Source organism: Eleginops maclovinus, chromosome 20, assembly GCF_036324505.1.
Source record: "Eleginops maclovinus isolate JMC-PN-2008 ecotype Puerto Natales chromosome 20, JC_Emac_rtc_rv5, whole genome shotgun sequence".
Taxonomy (NCBI): domain Eukaryota; kingdom Metazoa; phylum Chordata; class Actinopteri; order Perciformes; family Eleginopidae; genus Eleginops; species Eleginops maclovinus.
In genome coordinates, this window is record NC_086368.1 from 20,371,669 (window position 1) to 20,398,082 (window position 26,414).

General features: G+C 41.8%; 1 protein-coding gene across 3 annotated transcripts in view; it reads left to right on the forward strand.

The window, feature by feature from the left end:
* ppfia4 (PTPRF interacting protein alpha 4) overlaps positions 1-26,414 on the forward strand; it is a 59,797-nt gene that overhangs the window by 20,977 nt on the left and 12,406 nt on the right. For all 3 annotated transcript variants that reach the window (XM_063911540.1, XM_063911541.1, XM_063911542.1), the window contains exons 3-10: positions 20,005-20,106; positions 20,325-20,489; positions 21,909-21,983; positions 22,488-22,559; positions 23,943-24,164; positions 24,778-24,912; positions 25,467-25,601; positions 25,867-25,950. In XM_063911540.1, coding sequence (XP_063767610.1) covers positions 20,005-20,106; positions 20,325-20,489; positions 21,909-21,983; positions 22,488-22,559; positions 23,943-24,164; positions 24,778-24,912; positions 25,467-25,601; positions 25,867-25,950 — 990 coding nt within the window. The remainder of the gene's footprint in view (positions 1-20,004; positions 20,107-20,324; positions 20,490-21,908; positions 21,984-22,487; positions 22,560-23,942; positions 24,165-24,777; positions 24,913-25,466; positions 25,602-25,866; positions 25,951-26,414) is intronic.

Sequence of the window (26,414 nt, forward strand, 5' to 3'; positions counted from 1 at the left end):
TTTTAATAGTATGGGAGCGCTTGGAGGACACATACGGAAGCCCAGAGGTGATTGAAAGTGCGCTAATGAAAAAATTAGATAATTTCCCAGCTATCTCTAACAAGGACACATACAAACTCAGAGAGTTAGGTGACTTGTTAAAAGAGCTAGAAGCTGCAAAGGCTGAGGGATTCTTGCCTGGACTCATGTATCTGGACACAGCTAGAGGTGTGAATCCAATAATCGAAAAGCTTCCCTTCTCACTGCGGGAACGCTGGATCACACAGGGATCCAGATATAAGGAGGATTACCATGTCCCTTTCCCACCATTCAGCTTTTTTGTTGACTTTGTATGTTCCCAGGCTAAGACCCGCAACGACCCCAGTTCTGCATTTAACTTTTCCTCTACCCCCAGTCAATTCAAGGTGGAAAAGCCACCAAAATACTTTCCAAAATCAGCTGGGACAGTTAGGAAAACTAATGTCACTGCCGCAGTTAGTGCATCTCAGGCTAGTACATCTGTGAAGAAAAATGAACCGGACAAACAATGTCCTATACATAACAAACCTCACCCACTGTCAAAATGTCGTGGTTCAGAGGAAGACATATTGATGACAGGAAAACATACTTAAAGGAGAATTCAATCTGTTTTCGATGTTGTGCTAGCACCAAGCATATGGCTAAAGATCGCAAGACCACGCTTAAATGTGTAGAGTGTGAGAGTGACAGACATACCTCAGTGATGCAGCCTGGTCCAGCTCCATGGTCGTTTGGTGGGCAGGCTGAACACTCACCTGAGGACATGCAAAGCGGGGAGAGTGAAGATGTTGCACCTCCTATAGTCACCTCCAAGTGCACCGAGATATGCGGCGGTGCCCCCAAACCCAGATCCTGCTCAAAAATCTGCTTGGTCAAGGTTTCCCACGCCGACCGTCCAAGTAGGTCTCACAGGGTGTACGTAGTACTAGATGACCAAAGCAACCGGTCTTTAGTAAAATCACAATTCTTTGATCTACTAGACCTTAATAGCAGTGCATCCCCCTACACTCTGAAAACATGCTCCGGCACAGTGGAGACTGCAGGGAGGAAAGCGAGTAACGTCATAGTGGAGTCACTTGACGGGAGAACCAAGGTTACACTTCCCACCTTGTTGGAGTGCAACTACCTGCCTGACGACAGATCAGAGATCCCAACCCCTGAGTGCACCCAATATTTTCCTCACCTCCAACCAGTGGCTGATAAGATCCCTCCGCTTGACGCCAGTGCTCCCATCCTGCTTCTGTTAGGCAGAGACATTTTGAGCTTGCATAAAGTAAGGGAACAGCGTAACGGGCCTCACAACTCACCGTACGCCCAGCGCCTTGACCTTGGCTGGGTCATAGTTGGAGAGTTATGCTTAGGTGGCGCTCACAAGACAGAGGAAGTCAACGCCTACAAGACTCACGTCCTTCAAAATGGACGCTCCTCTTTCCTTAAGCCATGCACCAACAGCATCCATATAAAGGAGAGGCTTAAAGGTCTGACCCAGTGCAGTCTGACCCAGTGCAGTCTTCAAACGCCGTCGCACAGTGAGGAGATCTTTCAGGAGACGTGTCGGGATGGTCTGGGGGAAAGTGTGTTTCAGAAAACACCTGACGATGACAAACTAGCCATGTCAGTGGATGACAACGATTTTCTCAGAATTATGACAAGGAAGTATACATAGACGACAAAAACCACTGGGTGGCACCGCTACCCTTTCGTTCCCCTCGTAAGCCCCTTCCAAATAACAGAGAACAGGCCTCCCAGAGACTCCTTCTCTCCAACGCTCATTCAGAAGGAGACCTGACATGAAAGAACACTTCTTTGATTTTATGCAGAAGGTCATTGACAACCACCAGGCAGAACCAGCTCCTCAACTACAACGCGAGCAGGAGTGTTGGTATTTGCCGACTTTTGGTGTATACCACCCCCAGAAACCTGGGAAAATAAGAGTGGTTTTTGATTCCAGTGCGGAGTACAAACGAACATCATTGAACGACATGCTTCTCAGTGGACCCAACCTCAACAACACTCTAGTTGGTGTTCTACTAAGGTTCAGGAGGGAGCAGATAGCTGTCACTGCCGATGTAGAACAGATGTTTTATGGGTTCAAGGTTAGAGAGGATCACCGCCATTTCCTTCGGTTTCTGTGGTATAAAGATAATAATCCAGACAAGGAAATCATTGACTACTGGATGACTGTGCACTTGTTCGGGAACAGTCCGTCCCCAGCTGTAGCAACATACGGGATGAGGAAAGCTGCAGAACATGGAGAGACCGAACATGGTACAGATGCAAAGCATTTCGTCTTCAGAAATGTTTATGTCGATGACGGACTCGCCTCAGTGGCCAAGGAGGAGGAAGCTATCGATCTCCTGCAGCGAACCAAGGCCCTGCTGGCTGAGTCCAACTTAAGACTTCACAAGTTAGCTTCAAATAGCGCAAAGGTCATGGAGGCTTTTCCTGTGGAAGAACGAGCAAGTGACTTTAAGGATCTAGATTTGGAGCAGACCCCTTGCCCCTCCAGAGGAGTTTGGGTTTAAGCTGGGAACTCCAGACTGACAGTTTCACCTTCAAAGTGTCGAGAGATGTTAAACCATTTACTCGGAGAGGCATGCTGTCCACGGTAAATAGTCTTTATGATCCCCTTGGATTCGCTTCCCCCATCACAGTGCAAGGCAAAGCATTGGTGAGAGACGTTTCCTCAGAACAGTACGAGTGGGACACACCTCTTCCACTGGAGAAAGAGACACAGTGGAAGGCATGGACTGACTCCTTGACTGAGCTTGAACAGGTTTGCATTCAGAGAGCATACATTCCAGTCTCTATGTCATGTTGTAAATGGATAGAACTATGTGTGTTTGCAGACGCTTCGACTATGGCGATAGCTGCTGCAGCTTATCTGCGTGCCTTGGACTTTGATGGAAAATGGCATGTAGGGTTTGTAATGGGAAAATCCAAGCTAGCTCCTTACCCCATGCACACCATACCACGCCTGGAGTTGTGCGCAGCAGTTTTGGTGGTCGAACTGGCAGAAGTGATCCAATCTGAAATAGATATAGAGTTGCAAGCAGTCAGGTTTTTTACAGACAGTCGCATTGTGCTGGGCTACATCCACAACAGTTAACAGAGGTTCTATACCTATGTGGCTAACCGAGTAGCTCGCATTCGGAGCTCCACCGAACCAAAACAGTGGCAGTACGTGTTGACTGATAGAAACCCTGCAGACCATGGAACCAGGTCAGTTCCAGCGGCTCACCTGGTCTCATGCAGTTGGTTGCTTGGCCCTCCTTTTCTCAGTCAGCTAAGTCTAAGTCAGGAAGATGAGGCAGAATCAGTCGAGCTTGTGCAACCAGATGCAGACAAAGACATTCAACCCCAAATCACCTGTCTTGTAACCAAAGGTAACAGAGCAGTCTCTTGGAGCAACAAGATTCGAACGCTTCTCTGTTTGGAAGAGTCTAGTAAGAGGCATGGCAAGTCTTGTTCATGTAGCTAAGTCATTCTCTGGAGAGGCAAGGACTGATAGATGTAAGGGATGGCATCAATGTGGTCAACCGCTCACCACAGAGCGCTCTCAAGTGAAGGTGCACATCTGCAAGGCAGTACAAGAGGATGTGTATAAGAAGGAGCTAAAGTGTCTAACTCAGGGCATCAAAGTTCACTGCCAAAGTCCCCTTGCTAAACTTGATCCCTTCATTGACAAGAGCGGATTGATTAGAGTTGGAGGTCGGAAACACAGGGCAGATTTGGAAGACCAAGAGAAACATCCACTCATCCTGCCAGCTGGCCATCATGTGACCACTCTCCTGGTCCGACACTATCATGATAAGGTAGCCCACCACGGTCGCCACTTCACAGAGGGTGCATTGCGCACCGCTGGTGTCTGGATAGTAGGAGGGAGGAGACTCATCTCTAGCATCATATTCAAGTGTGTCATCTGTAAGAAGTTGAGAGCCACGAAGGAAGTGGACCACGGAGAAGCCTGACCTCCAGGAGGGTGACATTGTTTTGATAAAGGACGTTCAAGCAAAACGTAATGAGTGGCCTCTTGGTCGGATAGTTAAACCTTGGAGTGGAACTAACAGTGAGTAGAGATGCACTTGGTTTATTTTAGTTGTTTTATGGCACTGTGATCTTTAAGGTGATGTTGAGGCATTTATTTTAAGTTACGAAAACCGTGCTAACTATGCTAATGCTAATCGCGACGCTAACAGTTAGCAAGAGGCTAGTTAAGATGCTATGGCTAATTTAGTTCATTGTTGAGCTTCATTTGTGGTGAATGAGTGTATTTCATGTATCTGTACTGTAATATGTGTGTGTTCATCTGTGTTGCAGTTTTACCAAAAAACATAACTGAGAAGATTCAGTAAATCAACCTCAACCAAAGCTACTGGGTCTCTTTTTATTGGTTCGCTATCTGTCAGCCAGGACAGAATAGGGACAATGCAATGCAGTACTGCGCTCATCAAAGCTGAAAATAATCAAAACAAGGCTGAGAAATCGATGTGGTCAAGAGCGTCTGTCTGATCTTCTACTGGCTGTAGAAAGAGAGATCCCTGTTGACAACAATGAGGTCCTGAAGATTTTCATTGAAATGGTTCCCAACAGGAGGCTTCTTCTGTAACACTATGAGCTCAACTGAGTGTCACTTACAATGAAAGTGTTGTGTTTTCATTTGAACCTTTTACATGAAAAACCAGTTTTGAATTTTCAAAAGGTCTTGTGTTTTTTTTCGGGGGGTGGGGGAGGCCCTTTTTCCAGTTTAGAGCAAGAGCCCCTCCAAATGTCTGTGCACCTCCCTGTTGCCAGGAATTCAATGTAAAGCCAGCTCACATTTCGGTTATGATGTCATATCAGCAGCAAATCTGGATCAGCTCGTTTGTACCCCAGTTTTGTGGGTAAGGAGGAAAAGAGAGAGGGTTGTATTTTCTGACACTTTGTGAGTCTCCTTACACACCGGGGCACATATTCATGTATAAAAGACATAAAAAGTGCATTTCGCATAATAGAGGACCTTTAAGAAATGAGAGCATTTTGTGAGATGTTGTTATAGCCTTTTGCCCCTTTCGATGTGATAGTTGCAGCTTTAAAACAATTATCTATGTACACATTGGTCTTTTTCACATGGTTGGCAATATTTATTTTAAGCATCAAACAAATATACGTGTCCACTTATAATGGTGTCCACCATTTTGTCGAATAGATTAACCTTAATTTTGTAAAGAGAACTCAAAAAGTCAACTAGAAAAAGCTATAAAAAAGAAAATACATGGACACATTAGCTTCATTTTAAATTGAACCTAGTGTAATCGTGTCCTTACTGTAGCTATATACCACTGTGTTTTGGTTACTCATATCGATAATATTTGTTTCTTATTATGTTATTCTCCTATCCCAGTCAGTGTGGGTTTAATAATATGTGTAATTATTCCATAACATGATTATGCTGATTTTATTGCCTGCTAGGCACACAAATGTGTGTCAGGACAGTAAGTTATACTTAAATAAAGGTCTTTTTTTGGCACTATGAAGCCACAATACCCCACCACAGATCCCCTGCTCCTCGTTTTATTAATAGTACAGGTAGATGTGGCTATAATGAGCACTGTGATTGTTGTTCAGGTTGAAAACTAAACTGAATGATTTCCAGAAAACAAAACTGAGCTAAACTCTTAGGTTTCCCACATGTTCAATGCCTCATGATGGGAAAAGTACTGTGAATAAAAGGAGTGAATGTATGATTGGCCATCATTGTCACAGCCTGTTATGAACCCACCTGTAATATGTTTTGTTTCTTAAAACAAGAAGGAATTGTACCATGTATAGGGCTCGCCTTGCTAAAGTCCAACTAACAATGATTAACATCCACTGTATTCTTACAATTACATGTTTACTATTGGGATTTTACACTGATAGTTGCTTTGTGTCCAGTCCCACGTACCCTCAATGTTTCCATCCATGTGTGTCTCAGTCTAAAAACGACAGAGACTGGTGTAGAGTTACATCCTGCCGCTGCAGTTTGCACTCTGTGAAGGGCAAGAGCAGCGTTCCTGACCTCCACACACAAACAACACCTAGGCTACTCATTACTCACAGACGGTTAACTACATGAAGGATTGGGAAGAGAAGAGATTATTGAAAATTATGCAGGAGGTACCCTTGGAGCAGTTTATTTACTCTGAAAGTGAAAATTAATATTAATACAGCTGTGTTTAGTGCATCTCTTGCTTTCCTCTAGATACACTTTCATCTGCAAAACAGAGCAGCTGGGATGGCCTGAGTGTGTGTGTGTGTGTGTGTATGGTCTCTGGGGTATATGTGTGTTAGATTGTGTGTTAGCAGTGAATGAATCAGTTAGGAATAGGGCTTTGTTAGTTTGCAGCCAGAACATACATAGATTTTTCTTTGTTTTATGTAGCCCTGCTATTTTTATTCTAAATAGGTACAATACCAAAACATTTTCTTATGAATATCTGAGAATAAAATATGCTCATATGGATGGAAAATGAACAGTAGGTGCTGCATGAGAGTTGAGATGTCAATTGGGATACAAACAGTGCCTGTTATTTGCAATGATTGTGTGCACTGTGGTAGTAATAGGTTTCCCTCTGAGCTGACTGGGAGCTTGAGGAGGACACAGTGAAGGAGACAGGGAGAGAGGTAAGCCGTGCTCTCCGACTGAGTGAAGAGGACAGCAGGGGAGAGAGACAGAGCTGACATAGGTGCTTTACACAGGGCTAGAAGAGAGGAGGCGACACAAGAGACTGGGGAAAAATGAGGTGAGGAGAAGGAAGAGGAACTAGAGAATGAAGTGATGAGAAAGGTGGAAAAGATGGATACATTTTCCCAGAGTGATGACAGAGTCTGTTATCTGTATAGGGGAAAGCAATGTTATTATACAAATGTGTAACTTCAGTCAGTTTGACAGTTACAATTTGAGTTGAAATGTGCTCTGTTCATTCATGTAATGAAGAGGAGCTCTTAGAGTAGATTCAGTAAATTCAGATATGGTCATCAAAGTCACTTGATTTTAGTAGTGTTTTAAGAAGCAAGAAGCTTAGACTTTTTGCCCTGGGGTTTTACTCTCAGGCTCCCCATCTGATACCTGATAGGAGGCTTTCTAGACACTACTCAGGGCTTGAAAGACATCCTCCTCCTCATGTTTTAACAAAAAGAATACGAAATGATTAATTAATTAATTAATTAATCAACCTGTCATCTGCAACTGGTTTTGAACCTTTCAGACATCTTTAGCCAAACTAGCTAATGTTCCTGCAAAATAAATGAAATTGCCATCTGTCTCAGCTGTAAGCGTACTTTGTTTCAGTGCTCATTCGATAATGTAAGTGAGGTAAACTTATACAACAATGAACATATTATACTTGCATGAAACCAGCATATGAAAATTGTTGTGTGAGCATGTTAGCATGTAGATGTTAACATTTAGCTTAGAGTATAGCATCAAGAGCTGCTAGCCTAGACTCTTTGCCTTATCCGGCCAACATGCCAAAGATTTGCTGGTTCCAGCTCCTAGAACTAAATGGGTTGGTGGTATTCTTTGTCTTCTTTTTTTATTTATCTTAATCTATACCTTTTTGGTGCTGTACTGTAAGACAGACTTTCAGACAAACCAAGCAAATTGTCACTGAAGTTTGTTTTAGGGACACTGATGGAGATTTTCCTGAGAGAAAATAATTACATTTTCAATATACATTTTTGAATGGGGCATTTATTTAATGTTGGTGGTTTGTAGTTAAAGATACAATCTTGTCTTTGTCTCAGTTTGACATGAATCATGAAACACAGTTTGCAGTAAGGTTGGTGGTAGACCATATTTATTTTTTGTTTGTTTGTGGTTCAAACTTAGTGAGGAAGCATTGCTCTCCCACACTAAAATGTGTTTGCATTTGTGGATGTGCATTGGTTTTGATTGTTGGAGCTGGTGGCATGGGGAGGGGGGGGGGGTTGCCCTTGCCCTCTGCTCCATGTTATGTTATGATGTAAAATGGCTGCTCTCCGTCGAGGGAAGGTTCAGCTGAGATTAGCAACGCTTGACAAAAATAGGGAAGAGAGGAAGAGAGAGGAAGGGCAAAGGAAGGGGGGAAAGAGGATGAGAGAGAAAGCATGGCGGTGCTTGAGTGGATAGAGTGTGAAAGAAGTAATCAAGTGTAGTTAGGCAGCAGGAGAAGAGAGAATGAGGTGCGAGAAAGAGAGAAAGAAATTGTGAGAGGCTGTCAGATAAAAAAAATAGTCACAGGTCTCCCAGACTTCTGTGAATCCTGTTAAGGAAAATGCTGCTTCAATTGTGTCTAGGTTTTGGGACTTTTTCACAGTAGTGCTGATGAGCATGTGTGTTTTTAGGTGTGTTTTTGCATCTGTGTGTTCAGTTTGTGTTTGAATGTGTTTTTGTTTGAAATCTGACAATCAGGATCTGCCAAGTTTGGCTCCCACTGATGTCAAGGATGAGGTGTTATCTCCATACATGAAAACAAAAGTCCTTCTGGATCCTCTTGTTTCCCTGCTGTTCTTTCTACTAAATCCTGGAGCATGTATAATCTGTCATCGCATTTCAAAGCTTCCTCTCTGTTTGGAAACCACTCGATACCTCCTCACTGGCATATTTGCGTGTTTCTGTATGAAATTTTTTAGATATGACAAGTTGGTTTGTTACTAGTTCGTGTGAGCACCATGAGCTGCCAGAAGGGGTCTCTGTCCTACCACTTAATCAGCTGGCAGCAGTGACCGCTGTGTTTGGCTACTCAGTGGAAGTAACGCTGTGGTTAATGCTGGAAGTCACCACACACTCTCTGAGAGATGTTTTGATGTGTAGGGACTTGTCTGTCTCACTGTATATCTTCTGCTCTCTCCCTCTCCTGTGAACCCAGTTTCCTTGACAACCAGGTGCATGAAAGTAGACCCACAGACCCAAAATCATTTTCACTCTCCTTTTCTACATTGATGCACTGCCACTCCCAATAGTTGTGATGTTGAAGAAGCATTTTAATACGTTTGATACCGACTGCAGAGCACAGAGTTGGTGTGTGGGTGAGCGCTGCGAGTGATGAAGCATAGGAGAATAGAGGGATGAGAATTAATGAACAAATAAAGAGGAGAAATTAATGAACAGTCAAATCAGCTGTAACTAATTAGACATGGGCTTATATCTTAATCATAGAGATACAACATTGCACCCCATGCTAAACCACTTTAGCTGAGTCGTATTTCACAGAAATGGAATTAGAGTCAACTTTATCGGTGCGCTAATACAGGGTCAGGTACTGTATCAATAATAAGTTAAAAGTGGGTATATTTGGTATATAAGTGTGTGTGCTGTCTGTTAAGTATGCTCAAGTTAGAACGCTCCAGAGTCAATAATTTAACAAAAATCCAAGTAAATCTTGCAAGTTTCCCTTATTTGTTTTGAACGTTGTTGTTTTTTTACCAGATAAAAATATATCATCAATCAAACTATTTATATAGTACAAGTTATACATCATTCCTGGTGTATTATGAATAGCTTCATAATAATTTCTCTACATGTTCTGTTGTACAAAGCACATCAGAACCCGAAAACATGTAACAGTGCATGGTGCTAGTGTGAGCAACACCATCAGTGAAATAACAAAAACCTGCATTAATATGACTGAAATCTGAATGAAATCGAATCGCGGTTATTTTGTCTTTTTTTCTGAGATTCAGGGACCTCCATGACACATATTTTAAGAAGAATAGTCAAAGCCAAAGGAGCAGTGGTCGAGACATTAAGTGGCTTATATGGGTCAAGCTTAAAAACAATTCCCATTATGCAATTTGAAAAACCTCTTTTGTAGAACCTTCCCTTTGAGTTAAATGCCCATGTCTAAAAATCCACACAATGAATGAAATGCAGGTTTTCTGTTGCAGATATTAGTTTTAAAACTTCAATATTACATTACTCAAGTGACATCATTATAGTTTGTTTTATTACATTATGAGATATTATTTAAAAAATGGTTTGACATCTGTAGTAGAGTCCCCTTGTTGAGTAACAGTAAACTGTGTGTGTGTATGTGTATGTGTGTGTGTGTGTGTGTGTGTGTGTGTGTGTGTGTGTGTGTGTGTGTGTGTGTGTGTGTGTTGTGATACAACAAGGAGAGGTTATAAATGACGACTTAAATGACATCCATTGCAGAGCTCTGGTGAAGTGCATGCACTGTGAAATCCTACTGAGAGAGGAGGGACGAAACAGACTGCCATTTATAAATAGAAAGAATCAGCGCGCACAATGTCATGCTCGAGGAAAAATGGGTCTCTTGAATTTGTGTTGAGTAAGCAGTGACTGAGTTTTTTATTTTTTATTGGGAGGAAATAGAGCATTTAATTTCATGCTAATTCTTGCCATTAGTTCCAAATGGTACTTTAAAACTCTGTCTGAGTGCCTGAATGTTCATGTGCCTGTGTGTGGTGTGTGTGTTTGTGTGTACAAATATAGAACAGGTGGCTTTAGCCCCCAGCAGTCCTCATCCAAACCCAGCCTCTTCCTCCATCAGCTGATCACTACGAGCAGCCCCTCCTCTTCACTTCCTCATAATTTCTGTCTCATCCTGTCTTCCTCTCTGATCAAAATCATCCTTTTACCTCAACCCCCGCTGTCTCCCTTTTATTCTGCCTGTCCTGTTTATCCACCTCCTTACACTCTCTTTACTCTCTCTCTCCTTACCCTTCGTCCCTGCTGTCTCTCGTCCCGGCTGCAGTTACAGCAGACTGCGTAGGGAGCAGCACAGGATTCTCATCCAGCTACACTCACAGTGTGGAATAGGACTCACCCTCTCTTCTTCGTCCTCTCTGACTGTTTCTGTCTCTCTTTTTATGGGGGGTCTGTTTGAGGGATCTGATATGTTTAACCTTCAACATGAACCCAACAGTGAAGATCCACCTTCAGAATGGGACCCACTTTAACACCTACATGTACCAGGTAGGGACTCAGCAGCACCAGTGCAGTTTGAAGATGTTACGGTGAAGGATTGTCTCAGCTCACACAGCTCTCTCTGTGGTCTCCAAGTGTCCTTGCCTGAGTATCGATTTTAGTGCTGATGACTCTTTTCTAGGACTGAGATATGGCCTTCTCTCCTCCTCTTCCTCCTCCTTTCTCCTTTTCACCAACATGCCTCATTCAACTGGTGATTGATGATTAATGCTTTGCAGTGATGCAGATTGAACCTCGGTTTAGAAATATGGGCACACCCCCACCACTGAGGCTTTTCAATGGTTAGTTGCATGTTTTACGTGTCTAATTGTCCAAGAAAACACAAGATATGAGTGTTGTTTATGCACTAATGGGGAGTTCTCTGTATTTCTGTATCTGGTGTGCATGCTTGGTTTACTGTATTCTTATTGCAGCATGCTTTCAACAGACAGACAGACTCTGCTGATGCACAACAAAATCTCTTTATGTATCTCCTTTGATCCGAGCAGAGGATGTATCTTATTTCCTCTCTTTCATAGTCTCTCTTCCTGGTGCAGGTTATGTTTTTCTTGAATGAAGAAAAGAGGGATACATGAATGAATGGATACTATTGTGGGCCTTCAATGGGCAGAGGAGGAAACAAAGTTGGGAAACTTGCCAGGAGGATTTTACAAAAAAAAATGTTGCTGAACCGTAAGAAAATGATATTTGAAAATCAGTAAGGGAGAGAGAGACAGTTGTGCAGTAAAAATGCTTTTGCTGCGTCAATCAACTTGACGGACAAAAGACAGGGTATTAAATAACTTTTGATATGCATGTTTTTACATTGGTGTGTTATTGGGTTTTTGCCCAGGTTTCATTTGAATCCCTTCCAAAGTGGTAAGAACTCTTTTACTGTCACTTATGAAGAATATTTCACATAGAAATCCTCTCTTTTCCAGGTGTTCAAAGTGGGATTTACCACATTGTATTCAAGCCAAGCGCATTTTCTGTTGTGAGTCCAGAGCTGGCGTTGCTTCAGTCAGTTATGCATGATCCTTAATGTGCGTCACATAGGCTGATTTGACTCACAATGATTCAGTGCTGTACATGTCTAAATACATAGTACAGCACTTACAATTAGTACAATTTTGAGTTACTTGGACCTTACTTGAGTATTTCCATTTTTTGATACTTTGTACTTATACTCCACTACAATTCAGAGTTAAATATTGCACTTATACATGTACATACATTTATGTAGCTGATAAAGACTAATGATAAACAATATGACCAACACTTAAATAAGACTTTAGTTACACCCCGAGTAACATAGACAACCTACCCTACAAAAAAGTAAGTAATTCAAATTAGTACAACCTTTACCAGCGTTCATAAACAGATCAATAATAATTACAATCAAAACATATAATATATATGATTGTGACATGGGCCAATCTGCATAATGAGTACTTTTACTTTTAGTATTTTAAGTATATTTAGATGTGAGTACTTTTTTTTTTACTTGTAACATTTTGAATACAGGATTGTTACCTGTACCAGAGTATTACTACACTCTGGTATTTCAACTGTTACTTAACTACAAGATCTGAGTACTTCTTCCACCTCTAGAATGATTATGCAGAAAAGACACAACCATTTTTTTCCTGTTATTTACTTTCTATGTTCTGCATTCTGAAAGGAGATGCTATAAGAAAAGTTAGCATGGAGACTTGTTCCTGCAGTCAGGGCGGAGATCTGTCAAGTGCTGCAGTCAGCGGCTTCATCCCCGCCGGTATCGAGAGCTGTCACACCCTCACACAGACAGAACATCCCTCAGCAGCGCTGTGCATGCTTGTGTTACAGCGCCCGCATTAGACATGCGTTCACCTGATGAGAAGTTTGCATGCTGCTCAAACACTTCACTTCCCTAATGAGCAGTTACCATGGCTACAACCGCAGTGTGCGGGGTGGTGTCATGGCAACAGATTACTCACTACCTACTTGGGGCCAACACCCAGGCAAGGTGTTGTGGTGGTGTGTGTGTGTGTGTGTGTGTGTGTGTGTGTGTGTGTGTGTGTGTGTGTGTGTGTGTGTGTGTGTGTGTGTGTGTGTGTGTGTGTGTGTGTGTGTGTGTAAGATTTGTCAGAGGAAGGTCGAGTCCACCTCTCTGCTGTTCCCCGCCTCGCTCTCTCTGCAGTGGTGAAGAGTTACAGAGCTGTGATATCTGACTCTCCCTGGGGACTCACTCATTCTCCGTTTCCCGGCCCTGCATTCATCTTCACTGTGGCACTCCTTAGTGAATTACAGAGATTTGCATCAGAGTTAATTTAGTGTCTTTTGGTGGGCGCAAGTGAAGAGAAGTTCAGTCATTCTATGAGATCTCTGATGAGGTTACTCCTCCTTCTCTGCCTCTCCACAGTGAAAGATCATTTCTGTGGTGAAGTCTTTTTTATTTTTTAATAATTCCCTGTTTGAATCTGCATTGTAGCAACTATACCACATTGCTGTTGAATCGCACAATACACACTTTCTGCTTGTTTTCTGGGTCACAATACAATATGCAATTCAATCCGTCAAAGTCTGCTGAGATACCCGAGTGAAATCTTGACTTAGTATTTCCTATAACTGACTTTTTTTTGGGTATTATTTCTGGATGACAGAAGGAAAGACAGGAGAAGCTACAAAAAAGATTCTGGTGACTTCTAGTAAGGCAGTACTGCTAATTAACGCCTACTTCTATTCTCAGGGAACATGCTGAATTCACTCTAGCAGAGAGACTGCTGGCCTTTTCCAAAACGTAAAATACTCCCTCACTGCTGGTGCATTCGGGCTGTAACCATCCTCAGATTACCATAAATTATATCACGTACCACAACCCAGTCCTGTGAATCATACAATGTGTGAATCAGTTAAAAGCCATGTTTACAGTTTCCTTTTCTTTGCTCTCTTGCTTAGTCACATATTTTCTTCTCCTCCCACCAAATGATGCTCGCAGAAACACTGTCCCTTTTCCCGGGCTTTAGCAGATATTGATTTATATTTGTTTTGGCTTCAGTGTCCAGGCTTGTTAATCTACCCACACATTGAAGAAGTTGCCATGAAGTTAGAGGCTGTTGGTTCCTCAGTGCGTTCATACTTTAAAGGTAGGATCTATAATCTTCAATAGATCCCTTTTTAGTTGTTTTTTAGAAAGTGTATTAAATCTGTAACCCCTTTTCATCGTCCTGCATTGTGTGGATCTACTTTTGTGAGTGCTTTCCTGTTTTTTCCTAAATGACCTTCAGCGTGGTGTAGAGGACAACATGTAAGCTCCTGCTAACAGTTATACGGTGCATGAAAGCAAACAGAAAGTCGATGGAAAAACTTGTGTAATAAAAGTGTTTATAAGACAACAGATTGTGTAGTAACATATACACCTTTAATTGTAATGCTTGTTTTTTGAGTGCAGTAACACTGTTATGGCACCTATTTTATCTGTAGTAGATCCATGCCTGTCTTATAAAAGAGGCAATGCTCACAGTTTTCCAACCTTTTAACTTGTAGATGTCCCTTCACAGCAATAATGTAGGAACTGTTTATTCATTAAAAGAGCAACTTTTTTGTATGCAGTTTTTTAATGAAGTTTTTGTAGTTTTTTCATTCAGATAATTTGAAATAAATTCCTGAGACAACTCATAAAGAGATAAGACCAACAACACAGCCACTTCCACAGAAACACATACAAGTAGTATTGAATTCAATACCAGTTATAACTTAAAAGGTCCAACATTTTAATTCCTCCAGTTTAAAATCAGATGTAATTTATTTCATTCATATAAATTCAAGGCACTGAGATAAAGTATTCTCATGTTCACTGTTTATGTATTTCTAATCCTGAGATCTGTTCTATTTACCAGCAGTTTTACCTTTGAGAAGAGACGTGATATACTGCGGCAGCTTCAGCAGGATACATTAGGAGCAATTCTGCATGATAGTGTTCTTTCCACTGCTGCACGTTGCTTTTAGAATAACTGTAGGCGGATAAATGAAGGAACAAGGTCCTTAAAGTACTCACAGTTAGTTTCTTCACCCACAGCTTTACTGCTGAAAGGCAAACAGAAAATAACTGGCAAACTCAAAAATGATGACGTCCTTCGTGATGACTGCTAAAGCACCTGTCTGAGGCGAACCCACACATCCACATAGAAATTCACACTTACTGTGTATTTGCATTTAACAGCGCAGCACTATTGTTGGAATAAAAGGTGGAGTTATTATGTTGTAAAATGTATATTTTCTACCTTTTACATTACAGTGTTCATATTCGTGCAAAATATACGCAACACTTTCATACTTAGTTCAGTTGTGGAATAGGTACCATGAAGCTTATACAAGCAAGTGCACACACAATGAACTTTTTGGACTGTGTTGGACTTTTTTTTTATTTGATTGCTCCAAACTCTATGCCTCACTCTCTACACACACACACACACACACACACACAAACTTTCACAGCATTTTTTCCATCCTTTAATCCCAAACTGCTTAAAGAAGCGAAGGGGAGAAATCCCTTTACAATGTCTGGGCTCAGCACTGTTTGGTAACCACTTGCTATCTCACATTATGGTTGGAGGCAGAGGAGCAGCATTACTCCAGACGCCCCAAAACCTTCTCTTCGCTCTATATGATACACTCTCTGACATATGTTGACATTGTGCTGTCAGAGCCGCTCTCTGTATCTGACTGTTGTATGAGGTTCAATAAGCATCCCAGGATTTCTTCTGGCTCATACGACTTTGGTGGGGGTTACGATTGCAGGATTGTGTGTGTGTGTGTGTGTGTGTGTGTGTGTGTGTGTGTGTGTGTGTGTGTGTGTGTGTGTGTGTGTGTGTGTGTGTGTGTGTGTGTGTGTGTGTGTGTGTGTCTGTGTCTGTGTCTGTGTCTGTGTCTGTGTGTCTGTGTGTCTGTGTGGGTGTGGAGAAGACAATAACAGCAGAAGACACTGCCAGTAGGAAGGTGTCAGACCTCATGAGAAATTAAAGAGATATTTATTTTGTCTAGACACTGATGTGTTAAACTCTCCAAATATCACTTGTAAACTCTAAAGCTGCTTTCACATCTTAAAACGCCTCTGCGTGGCGTTGTCAATGCCAAGAAAGCAGGCCTGCCAGACCAGACCGAAAAAACACTACCCTTGGCGTCGCGCACACCTCAAAAATGTTGTAGAACCCTGCTCTCAAAGTTCAAATGATTCTAACTCTGACTAAGTTTCCGCTGACCTCTCGACGGGCAACCAATCAGATCACAGCTGTATTTAGCGGTGCAAGCTAGCAGAGGAGGTAACAGTACAAAACGTAATGTGAATGCATCTCAAAACAGGTTACGTATTCATACCTCTTTACTATTGCTACTTGGCATGGATTTCCATTTTTTTCCAGCATTGAGTTATAGGGGAGATGCAGAGAAATCCTGAAAGGCAGCAGGATGAAGGGATGAAGTGATGAACTAGAGAGCTTGAGATGTTGCCTGTTGAGGCTCTTTGCCCTGATTGAAAGAGACAGTGAGCGCTAACATCTGTTGGTGGATTTGGGCTGAGCTCCTGTCTATTGGAGCGCCCCTGTGGAATAAGGGAAAGTAAAATGAACACGCTGACCCATTTTCCCCCTTCCCTCCCGATGCTCCTTCCCTCTCTCTTCCCTCTTCAGCCGACCCCTCCCACTCCACTGACTTTTTCTGTGTGATGGGCAGAGTCAACAGAGACCCAGTTTGTTTTGTGTGAGTTGTGTGTGTACAGTAAGTACTCTGTAAGTGTGTGTGTCTGCTTTTAAGTGTACTGTTCGTGTGTTTTGCTTGTCCCACTTGATGCAATGTTAGTTTATACCTATAGTAGAGTAAAACATCTGCAAACAGGTCAGTTTACAGGACAAATATCAAAACCACAGGGAGAATTCAGAGGGATACCCATTTTCTAAATCTGTCCATATGACATGTTTTGCTCTTGATCCTGAATATTCTTAGAAAACTAGACATTCATCGTTTTGATTGACCATTCGTTATTGTGTTTACATGCATGTTTCAACCAAGAGTCCACTTTTTTTTCTGTGTGTTTCTTTTTATTTATTTGGGATAGTTTACAATTTCAATTCCAGTCAGTGAGAAGTTTGAGAGAGTGCAGTGTCACGGCTGTGTGTGTCTGAGTGTGTGTGTGTGTGTCTGAGTGTGTGTGTGTGTGTGTGTGTGTGTGTGTGTGTGTGTGTGTGTGTGTGTGTGTGTGTGTGTGTGTGTGTGTGTGTGTGTGTGTGTGTGTGTGTGTGTGTGTGTGTGTGTGTGTGCGTGTGTGTGCGTGTGTGCGCGTGTGTGTGCGTGTGTGTGTTTCAGACTAGCATAGAGAGCATGCCACTGGATATTAGTTTGGTCGTAAGCCAAGCCTTCAGGAAATGCTAACAAAGCACAAAGAGATGTTCAAACAATACACACACACGCACACACACACACACACACACACACACACACACACACACACACACACACACACACACACGCACACAACACCATCAAACTCTCACACACACTGGCACACATTTTGATATACACCAATCTCTGTGAAAGTATGATCACACCACAGGTTATATTTAAAACATTTACTTCCAGCAGAAACTGTGTGACACCGGCCTGATCTCTGACGCACACAGCAGCACCTCTCACCCTAAATCTGATCAATGGTAGAAAGAAAGGAATAAAATAAAATGGGCATGTGGATTAAGAAAGGGGACAGTGGGAAACATCCTGCAACAGAAGATGTGACTGCTCAGATAGCAGCAAGATCTTGAAATATTATTTTTACAAGAAGGACAAAAGCAGGGAGGGACATTTCACCTCCTTTCTTCCACTGATCTGAGGAGACTTCTGTCAGGACATTTGTACGCTGCTATGATTTTTCTGAGCAGGACAGAATGTGGAGAATTTCTAATCCCAGACCAGAGCAGGTGAAGCTTATCTTTTTTTATGTTATTACTATGCTCCTTAAAATATTTTTTTTTAACCTTGGGGTCCCAACCCAAGAATTTGTATGGTTCTGGAGAAAATTATTATTAAATGTAATACATTTGAAATACGATATTTTAGTCTGGGGAAGGCCTTTACGTTGCACTGCCTTTAATTTGCCTTGGAATGAGTTTTATTGATTGAGAGTCCAATTGTGCATGGAGTTTATGACAAGGCATTTTAGGCGGGTCAGGTTGAGAGAAAACAAACACATCAGCCTGATTATACTGCAGGATCTCAACTTTGAAAAGGTTGAGAACCCCTGCCTTAAGGCCTAGTTCACACCGAAATGACAAACTGCCAGGCAAAAGCTATTAAAGTTTATTTACTGTAAAAACCAAACACGCAGCAGGTTAGTGCTGCAGTTCCATCAAAGCCTTCTCCCAAATCTATTAAAGTTAATGGGGCCTCCTCTTTACAGCTCCATAAGAGCATAACATGTCTATCAATTTGCAATCCCTGGTTGTTTGTGGAGCTGTGAAAGGGTGCTGCTGCTATCTTGAACAGTGTGGGACACAACTGAGAGGAAACTAGATAAGGTCATAATGCACATACACACACTTGAAAAAATGACTTGTTAGAGCTTGTCCTTGCACCATAAGGCCTTAAAGCTCATTGTATGTATTCACTCTGCACCGTAAAACTGCTTGATTATTTTTTTGTTTCAACCTCAAAATGGAACTGTTACAGATGATATTGCGTAATATGGAGGTCAAAGGTATCTCACAATTACGTCTGCACCCGATACCTTGCCACCGGTTGGTACAAAATGACTAGATGCTCAACTGAAAATTGCTTTAAACATGTTATTTATGACACTGACTGGTTCTCAACCAACCAGAAACCATTCATTGGTCATGTTTTTCAAATGTGGCTATAAAGTCTGGAGTGCTTAAATGCTTCAGTAAAGTTTATAGCCATCTGTCAAAATTAAGGAGCGTGCTGAATGAATATCAATAAATCAAATGACTCTCAAGTGAAATACACTTTTCTTACACAGCTTGTCATTTTGAATGATCTATTCTTAGTATAATAATGGAAAGCCCCTCCTCTATCATCAGTGGGAACAGGCTTTTATGGATGTGTTTGATAATCAGAGAGCGTAAGATGACATTGTTTTCATGTCATTGTTATTTCTGTTTGGACAGTAGGATGAAATGTGTCAAAGCATTTGGATCAGAACAGCTCATAATTGTATTTGTTACCATCAAAAGATATGTTTAAACATTCATAATCAGTGCTGCATGTTTGTTATAGGAATACAAGTTGTTGAATTGCATCATGTCCGATATAATTAACATATTTTTGTCAGATTTAGGCTGTATTGTTGTCATTCAATCACAGTTAACACACTGTGGATATGTTTCAACATCAGAAAAGTCAAAACCCTGAACCTTTTTCGATTGTACTTTGCATAAACAGTAAATAAGTTCTCGACCATTTTCCCAATTAGACACACAGCCACTACTTTTTGCATTTGCCACTCTAATGTTATGGCTTCTAAAAAGACTATAGGTGGACGCTGAGGTGGGCAGAGCTGAGGTTTTATTTATTCAGATCCGATAGCATAGTCAGTGCCTTTTCGGTCCTCTCCTCTTATCGCAGGTGCACAGAGAGCTTTTCCCCAGACAGCTTCCCTCGGACAACAAATTTTCTTTTAGGAGAAGCCAGCCTGAACTGCCCATTATTTAAGCCTGTCCTCACCTTACCTGCTGATAAAGTACTCCTCCTGCAGGTCCTAGCAATGTGCACATCCTGTGCATCTCTAAGTCAAAGAGTGTGCTATTGCCACCCAAAAAACAAAACCCTGTCAGCCACGCCCAGATGTGTATGCACCCTCGGATTAGAGCTGCATAAGTGCTCAGTTTCACAAAACTAGAACCCATTATTTTGAACCCTGATACAGTTTTAACCTGTGTGTGTGTGTGTGTGTGTGTGTGTGTGTGTGTGTGTGTGTGTGTGTGTGTGTGTGTGTGTGTGTGTGTGTGTGTGTGTGTGTGTGTGTGTGTGTGTGTGTGTGTGTGTGTGTGTGTGTGTGTATGTGTTTGTAGGAGTTTGCCACCCTGACGAAGGAGCTGAACATATGCCGGGAGCAGCTGCTGGAGAAGGAGGAAGAAATATCTGAGCTGAAAGCTGAAAGGAACAACACCAGGGTATGTGTGTGTTGTGATGATGATTAAAACCAACAATGTTTCTTATCTCGATATTAAAATTCTCTTTGCTGGTTGCATGCACTCTGTGTGTGTGTGTGTGTGTGTGTGTGTGTGTGTGTGTGTGTGTGTGTGTGTGTGTGTGTGTGTGTGTGTGTGTGTGTGTGTGTGTGTGTGTATGTGTGTGTGTGTGTGTGTGTGTGTGTGTGTGTGTGCTATAGCTGCTGTTGGAGCACCTGGAGTGTCTGGTGTCTCGTCACGAACGCAGTCTGAGGATGACAGTGGTGAAGAGACAGGCACCCCCACCATCTGGAGTCTCCAGTGAGGTGGAGGTCCTCAAAGCTCTGAAGTCACTGTTTGAACACCACAAGGCTCTGGATGAAAAGGTGGATACACACACACACACACATTGTATTATTTGGTGTCTTGAAGAAATGTGTAGTCCTCGTCTATTAAAATAATTGCTGTCCAGTTTGGTTTAGTAGAGCTGTTATTGAAAGCATCATGAGTTTTTCAAATGTGAAACACTGGAGGAAGTCTTGAGATGGCATTGACAGCACTCGGCAGATTGGGAGAGTAGAAGATTTTTTATTTATTTACATAAAGTAAAGAGTCCTAAGATAAGATAATATATACTTTATGTATCCCAAATTGGGAAATGTTTTTGTTGCAGCAGCATGTGGAACAAAGTATTGCACATTATTAGAGATTAAAAAAAGATTAGAAAACAACCAATTGTTTAATACAAACAAATCAAAATAGAAGCTAAACCGGACTGAAAATATAAAGACCGTGCAGATACAATCTGTAAACAATCTGACCAATAAAAAACTTTTGAAGGGCTTAATTACAGGTAAAACAATATAAAAGTAGGATACTATTTACATTTATGGTCTGCCAGCTAGGGGGGAATTATTGTAAAGTGTCCTGCCCACTGCAATAACACTTTACAATAATTCCCCCCTGGCTGGCAGACAACTCACTGCTCCATAGCTTCTCTTGTGAACTGGACATAACATGCACACTTTGACACTTAACATTGTACATTTACATTATAGTTGTTTAATATTCCATTTCATTGCACTATTTGTACATTTGTATATTTCTCATTTTATTTTTAGTTCATTTTGTATTTCGCTGCTGCAATGAAAACATTTCCCAGTTTGGGATAAATAAAGTATTTCTGATTCTGATTCTGATTTAGTGTGCAAGAATGGCATATTAAATTAAATATAAATGTAAAATGTACAGTCTGAATTTATAAGTCCAGTTAAAAAAAGAGAAACTATGGAGCAGTGACTTCTCTGCCAGCCAGAGGTGAGTTGAGTCACACCATTTTTTTAAATGTCCAGTACACAAAGCTAAATTGGGTTTCCTGATAGATGTTATAAAATATAAATATTGTATTGTGTAAATATTGAGCAATGTGATATATTATCTGAATAATGTTTGCATTCTTTTTTTGCTGTTAGTACATACAGGTCTGTATTTGTATTTTGAGTGTAAATAGTCTGCCTAGAAAGAGACCATACCATGAACAAAGATGATTTGAATGATAGCAATATAATAATTAATTCATGTTTTCTAATCTTCTAGGGACATCGTCGAAACATTGTTATTGTACAGCCCTAATGGTATAATAGCAAATGCAATAAAGACATGAATTGTACAACGCTCTCTCTTTCAAGATGAAATTCCTCTGTGTTTCTTAATGATACCCAGATTGTGCTTCTACATAAGTCTGTGTGAGTATCCTCAAGTGTTTGGACTTTGTCTCGAAGTGTGTGTTCTTGGTGTGTTTGCAGGTACGTGAAAGGCTTCGGGTGGCTCTGGAGAGGGTGTCCACTCTGGAGGGACAGCTAGCGGCAAACACACAAGAGGTAAGGTGTGCGGATGTGTGTGAACAATCGTGTGTGTGTGTGGTTATTGGTGAGTGAAACATCTGTTCAGTCCCTTGTAGACATCTGTTGAGGCCTCCAGTCTGATCTGATTTATGCTTCAAGTGTTGCACTGGGTGACACAAAGTACCCACACGCACAGAGACAGACTGTCTTTCTGTAGTCTTTTATTTTAAAATGTCGTTAAAGACATCATTATAAAGATAAAAAATATGTTTAATATTCACAGCAGACTCTGTGAAAGCAGACTCCCAGTGGGTTATGTAGGTTTTTAAGTCAAAGCTGCCACTGATCTTACATTTTTATTAGAGGAGCAGACCCCCACAGAAGCCACCCTCCCGCCTCTATTCTGAGCATAATTCATATTTATAGTTATGTAAAATATGTCATTTCTGGAGCAAGTTTTGTTCTTGGATTCATTGAGGGAAAAGGCAGTAAATGTGTGAGTTTGCTCATTGTGTTCTTTCCTTTTAATTCAAACTGCAGTTGAACACGGTGAGACAGAGGAAGGATGGTGACTCAGTGGAGCGAACAGATGGATCCAAACCTACATGGAAGGTCTTCCTGGCTGTGTGATTGTTTTTCTGCTCTGTGCTTTAGCTTTTATCTGCCTACATTATTTGTCTGGCTGTCAGTAGTTGTGTTTTCATCATATTTCTGTCTTTCTGCCGCACATGAACACAACTCTTAACGCACACACATACACAAAATAGGCTAGTGAAGCTAAATGTTTTATGAATCTTCCATCAACTTCATTGTAATTCTAATACCATTTCAACTCGTCATGCTCTTTTTCAAGCCCAGTTCTCCATCTTTTGAGGCCAGCCCTGAAACAAGCCCACGTTATATATAACTGTGTCTGAGTCCATCCTCAGGGAGTAACAAACCTCCCTGTGATTAAACAGAAGGGCCTGTTTGTATCTTGATGGAAATCGCCCTCCTCTGAAAGCGCCGGCAGCCGAGTGGGAGCAGAAAAAGATCCTCTTACTGTGGCTCCTGTTTCTTTGGTCTAAGGATATAGAAATCTAAAAAAGCAGAGTCAATATACAGTAGTCCTATTAAAGGAGTAATCAATATCCTACCATTAAGACAGGATGAGAGAAGACGAGGGAGGGATGAGGAGCGAATTGACTAAAGTGCGAGCTTTGGGAGGAAGAGTGTAGTTTAGATGTCCTAAAGTGTGAGCTGTGTGAACACACACTCTGTCAGGACATTTATCTGAGACGCCTGCTGCCCTGCTGAGAGTCACGGCCCCGGGATGTTGCAATTAGAGGATATTTTAATTTATAATACCATAAAATCATGACCACATGTGTTTTTTCAGGAGGAACCGTGACTATACCCACCTTAGGCCCATGTTGTACCTTATGTCTGCTACACATTGTCCGTCACATGGGGATGTACAATGCTATTTCTAAAGTCCCTAGTAGTAAATCTAATGAGTTTCTCTATAGCCACAGTGGAATTATGCACAATTGCACACACCACCAGGTGTGTTTATTACACAGCCTCAGTCCATTCAGCGCTATTCCCCCGCAGTGTTTCTGTGTATGTTTATGTTTCTATAAGGTATTCATGAGCAGGCAAAAGTGGAACATGAGGGAGCAGGGGGGTACAACTAACTTTTGCTGCCCACTGTTTTGCCTGTCTGAATATGAGTCCCCGATGGTTTGTTTAATTAAGGCCCCAGAATTAACTGCACTTCGAGATGTGAAGAGAAGGGAAACAACTTCAAAACAACAACATGGCAGCCTAACCTCACACAGCCCACTCTCGTATGCATAACATTCATCACTTTCATATCTAGGTCATCCAACTCTATCAGTTCTTCAACAACTTTCAATAATATCCCCCTACTCTTATGTGGCTCTTATTCATATAATACATTTTAATGTGAGAAGGTGCATATTGTGCGATTCATTCAGTGTGTCCACCATACAGAGACTGCCAAATGGCTCCATAGACGCTCACGATGAAGGCAGCCGGGTGTCCGAACTTCAGGAGCTGCTGGATAGGACCAACAAGGAGCTGGCCCAGAGCCGCGAGCACTCCGCCACTCTCAGCGGTCGCATGGCTGATCTTGAGGCAGAGCTCACAAATGCACGCAGAGAACTGAGCCGCAGTGAGGAGCTGTCAATCAAACAACAAAGGGAACAGAGAGAGGTGAGAGTAAAGGAAGTGTGCGTTTGTTCTGGGAGCAAGCACCGAGAACAGCAGGTTACAGAAAAACTCATTTTACACTCTTTTTTGTGTGAAAAACCTGGTTCTATAATTATACATACCATCATTATTTAATTCATATCATATTAATTGGCATTCCTTACATTTGCAGAGAATTGGCTGAACACATAATTGTCTTATTACATTTTACCCAGCAGCTACCAATGACATACTAGATTATTTTTGAATGCAGAAAATGTGAAAAGAGGTTTCCTAAAGGATGTTATTGCTTTATGGTAAAGCAATCCATAAGTATTATCAGTTAGCGCAGATGCTATAATAGTAATAGCACACTGACTACAGGATGGCTGTCAATGGTCACTATTGCCACAGAATACAAAAATGGAAATGAAGAAATATCTAAATGCTAGAAAGGTTGCGCAGCATGTGTTGTATACTAACTTCAAAATTCCAAGATACTATAAAGGCTTATATGGATGGATGTATGTATATTAAATTGTAAAATGGGGAAATTAAGTCATACAGGGATAAAGTAGATGTAGGCTTGTCTCGTGATTTTCTGTTTTTCGTTGTTTTTGTGTGTCTGCACCCGAAGAGGGAGGATATGGAGGAGAGGATAACAACGCTAGAGAAACGCTACCTGGCTGCACAGCGGGAGACCACACACATCCATGACCTCAACGACAAACTGGAGAATGAACTGGCCACCAAGGACTCACTGCACCGCCAGGTAACACACACTCCAGCCACCAGCCATACTACACAGGGAACCAGTGTCTGAAAAATAACAACACAGTGTGCAGCTTTTTCACAAATCAGTTAATGAAGCCTGACATTAAGGACTAAATGAATATTTAGAAAAGGTGCCATGTCATTATTCTGCTAGGATCAGGCTTCCTAGGATATGTTGCAATCATAATCTGTTGTAAAGTGACACAAAAAATGGTGTTGTCTGAGATATGGATTCCTGCTTTAAGCTATCTTTTTCTGTATTTCAACAATTTAATATTTCAGTTCTTGAGAGGTATGTCAATGTATAAAAGGTATTAATGAATATTATAGTCCTTGTGTGAGCCAGCAATAGAAACATCCTGCTGAAAGGTTCATGTGTAGTTCAGGGTCACTCTGAGTTTAGCTCCACATGGGGAATACAAGAAAAACATCCTGTATTTGTACCCCATGCGTTGTGCCCTTTTCTTCTCACTGGCTGCACTGCACTGATTAAACCTCTCTTGTGATTGCACTAATGTCCCTCTTGTTTCTTTGCGTTTGTGTGGGTTTCAGAGCGATGAGAAAGTACGTCAGTTGCAGGAGATGCTGGAGATGGCAGAGCAGAGGCTGGCTCAGACCATGAGGAAGGCTGAGACGCTGCCAGAGGTGGAAGCTGAACTGGCACAGAGAGTGGCTGCACTTTCCAAGGCAACACACACACACACACACACACACACACACACACACACACACACACACACACACACACACACACACACACACACACACACACACACACACACACACACACACACACACATTCACATGCACACAGATACACAGCTGTAGAAACCATAGCTGAGATGAGCATCAGTTATTTACATATACAAAATATTGATGCAGGTGGACATTGAGCAAAGTAACAGAGCTTATAGAGACAGTTGTACTTACATGTAGGTGTCTCCCCCTGCAGGCTGAGGAGCGCCATGGCAACGTGGAGGAGCGGCTCAGACAGCTGGAGTCACAACTAGAGGAGAAGAACCAAGAACTTGGAAGGGTGTGTATGTGTGTGTGTGTGTGTGTGTGTGTGTGTGTGTGTGTGTGTGTGTGTGTGTGTGTGTGTGTGTGTGTGTGTGTGTGTGTGTGTGTGTGTGTGTGTGTGTGTGTGTGTGTGTGTGTGTGTGTGTGTGTCCAGCCCTGCAGGGTTTCTCCGACCTCTCTGTGTGTAAGCTGATGCTTCACATTAGTTGGACGCCTTGACTCATGGCTCCGTGCTCACTCATGCACATACGTAACATACACAAACACACAGGACGGACACACATGTGAAGAGCTCTCCATTTTCCTGGTACACTGTTGCATGATTTTGAACCGAGTACACATTTCTTGCCGCAACCGCCCGCCCCACAAGACTGATTGGCTGCTATCCTTAGACTGGATAATTCAAGCAAAGGCAAATTTCACTTCATGTGTGATCTCATTTATTATCATTTGCTATATTTAGTCAGAAGGGCTTTTTAA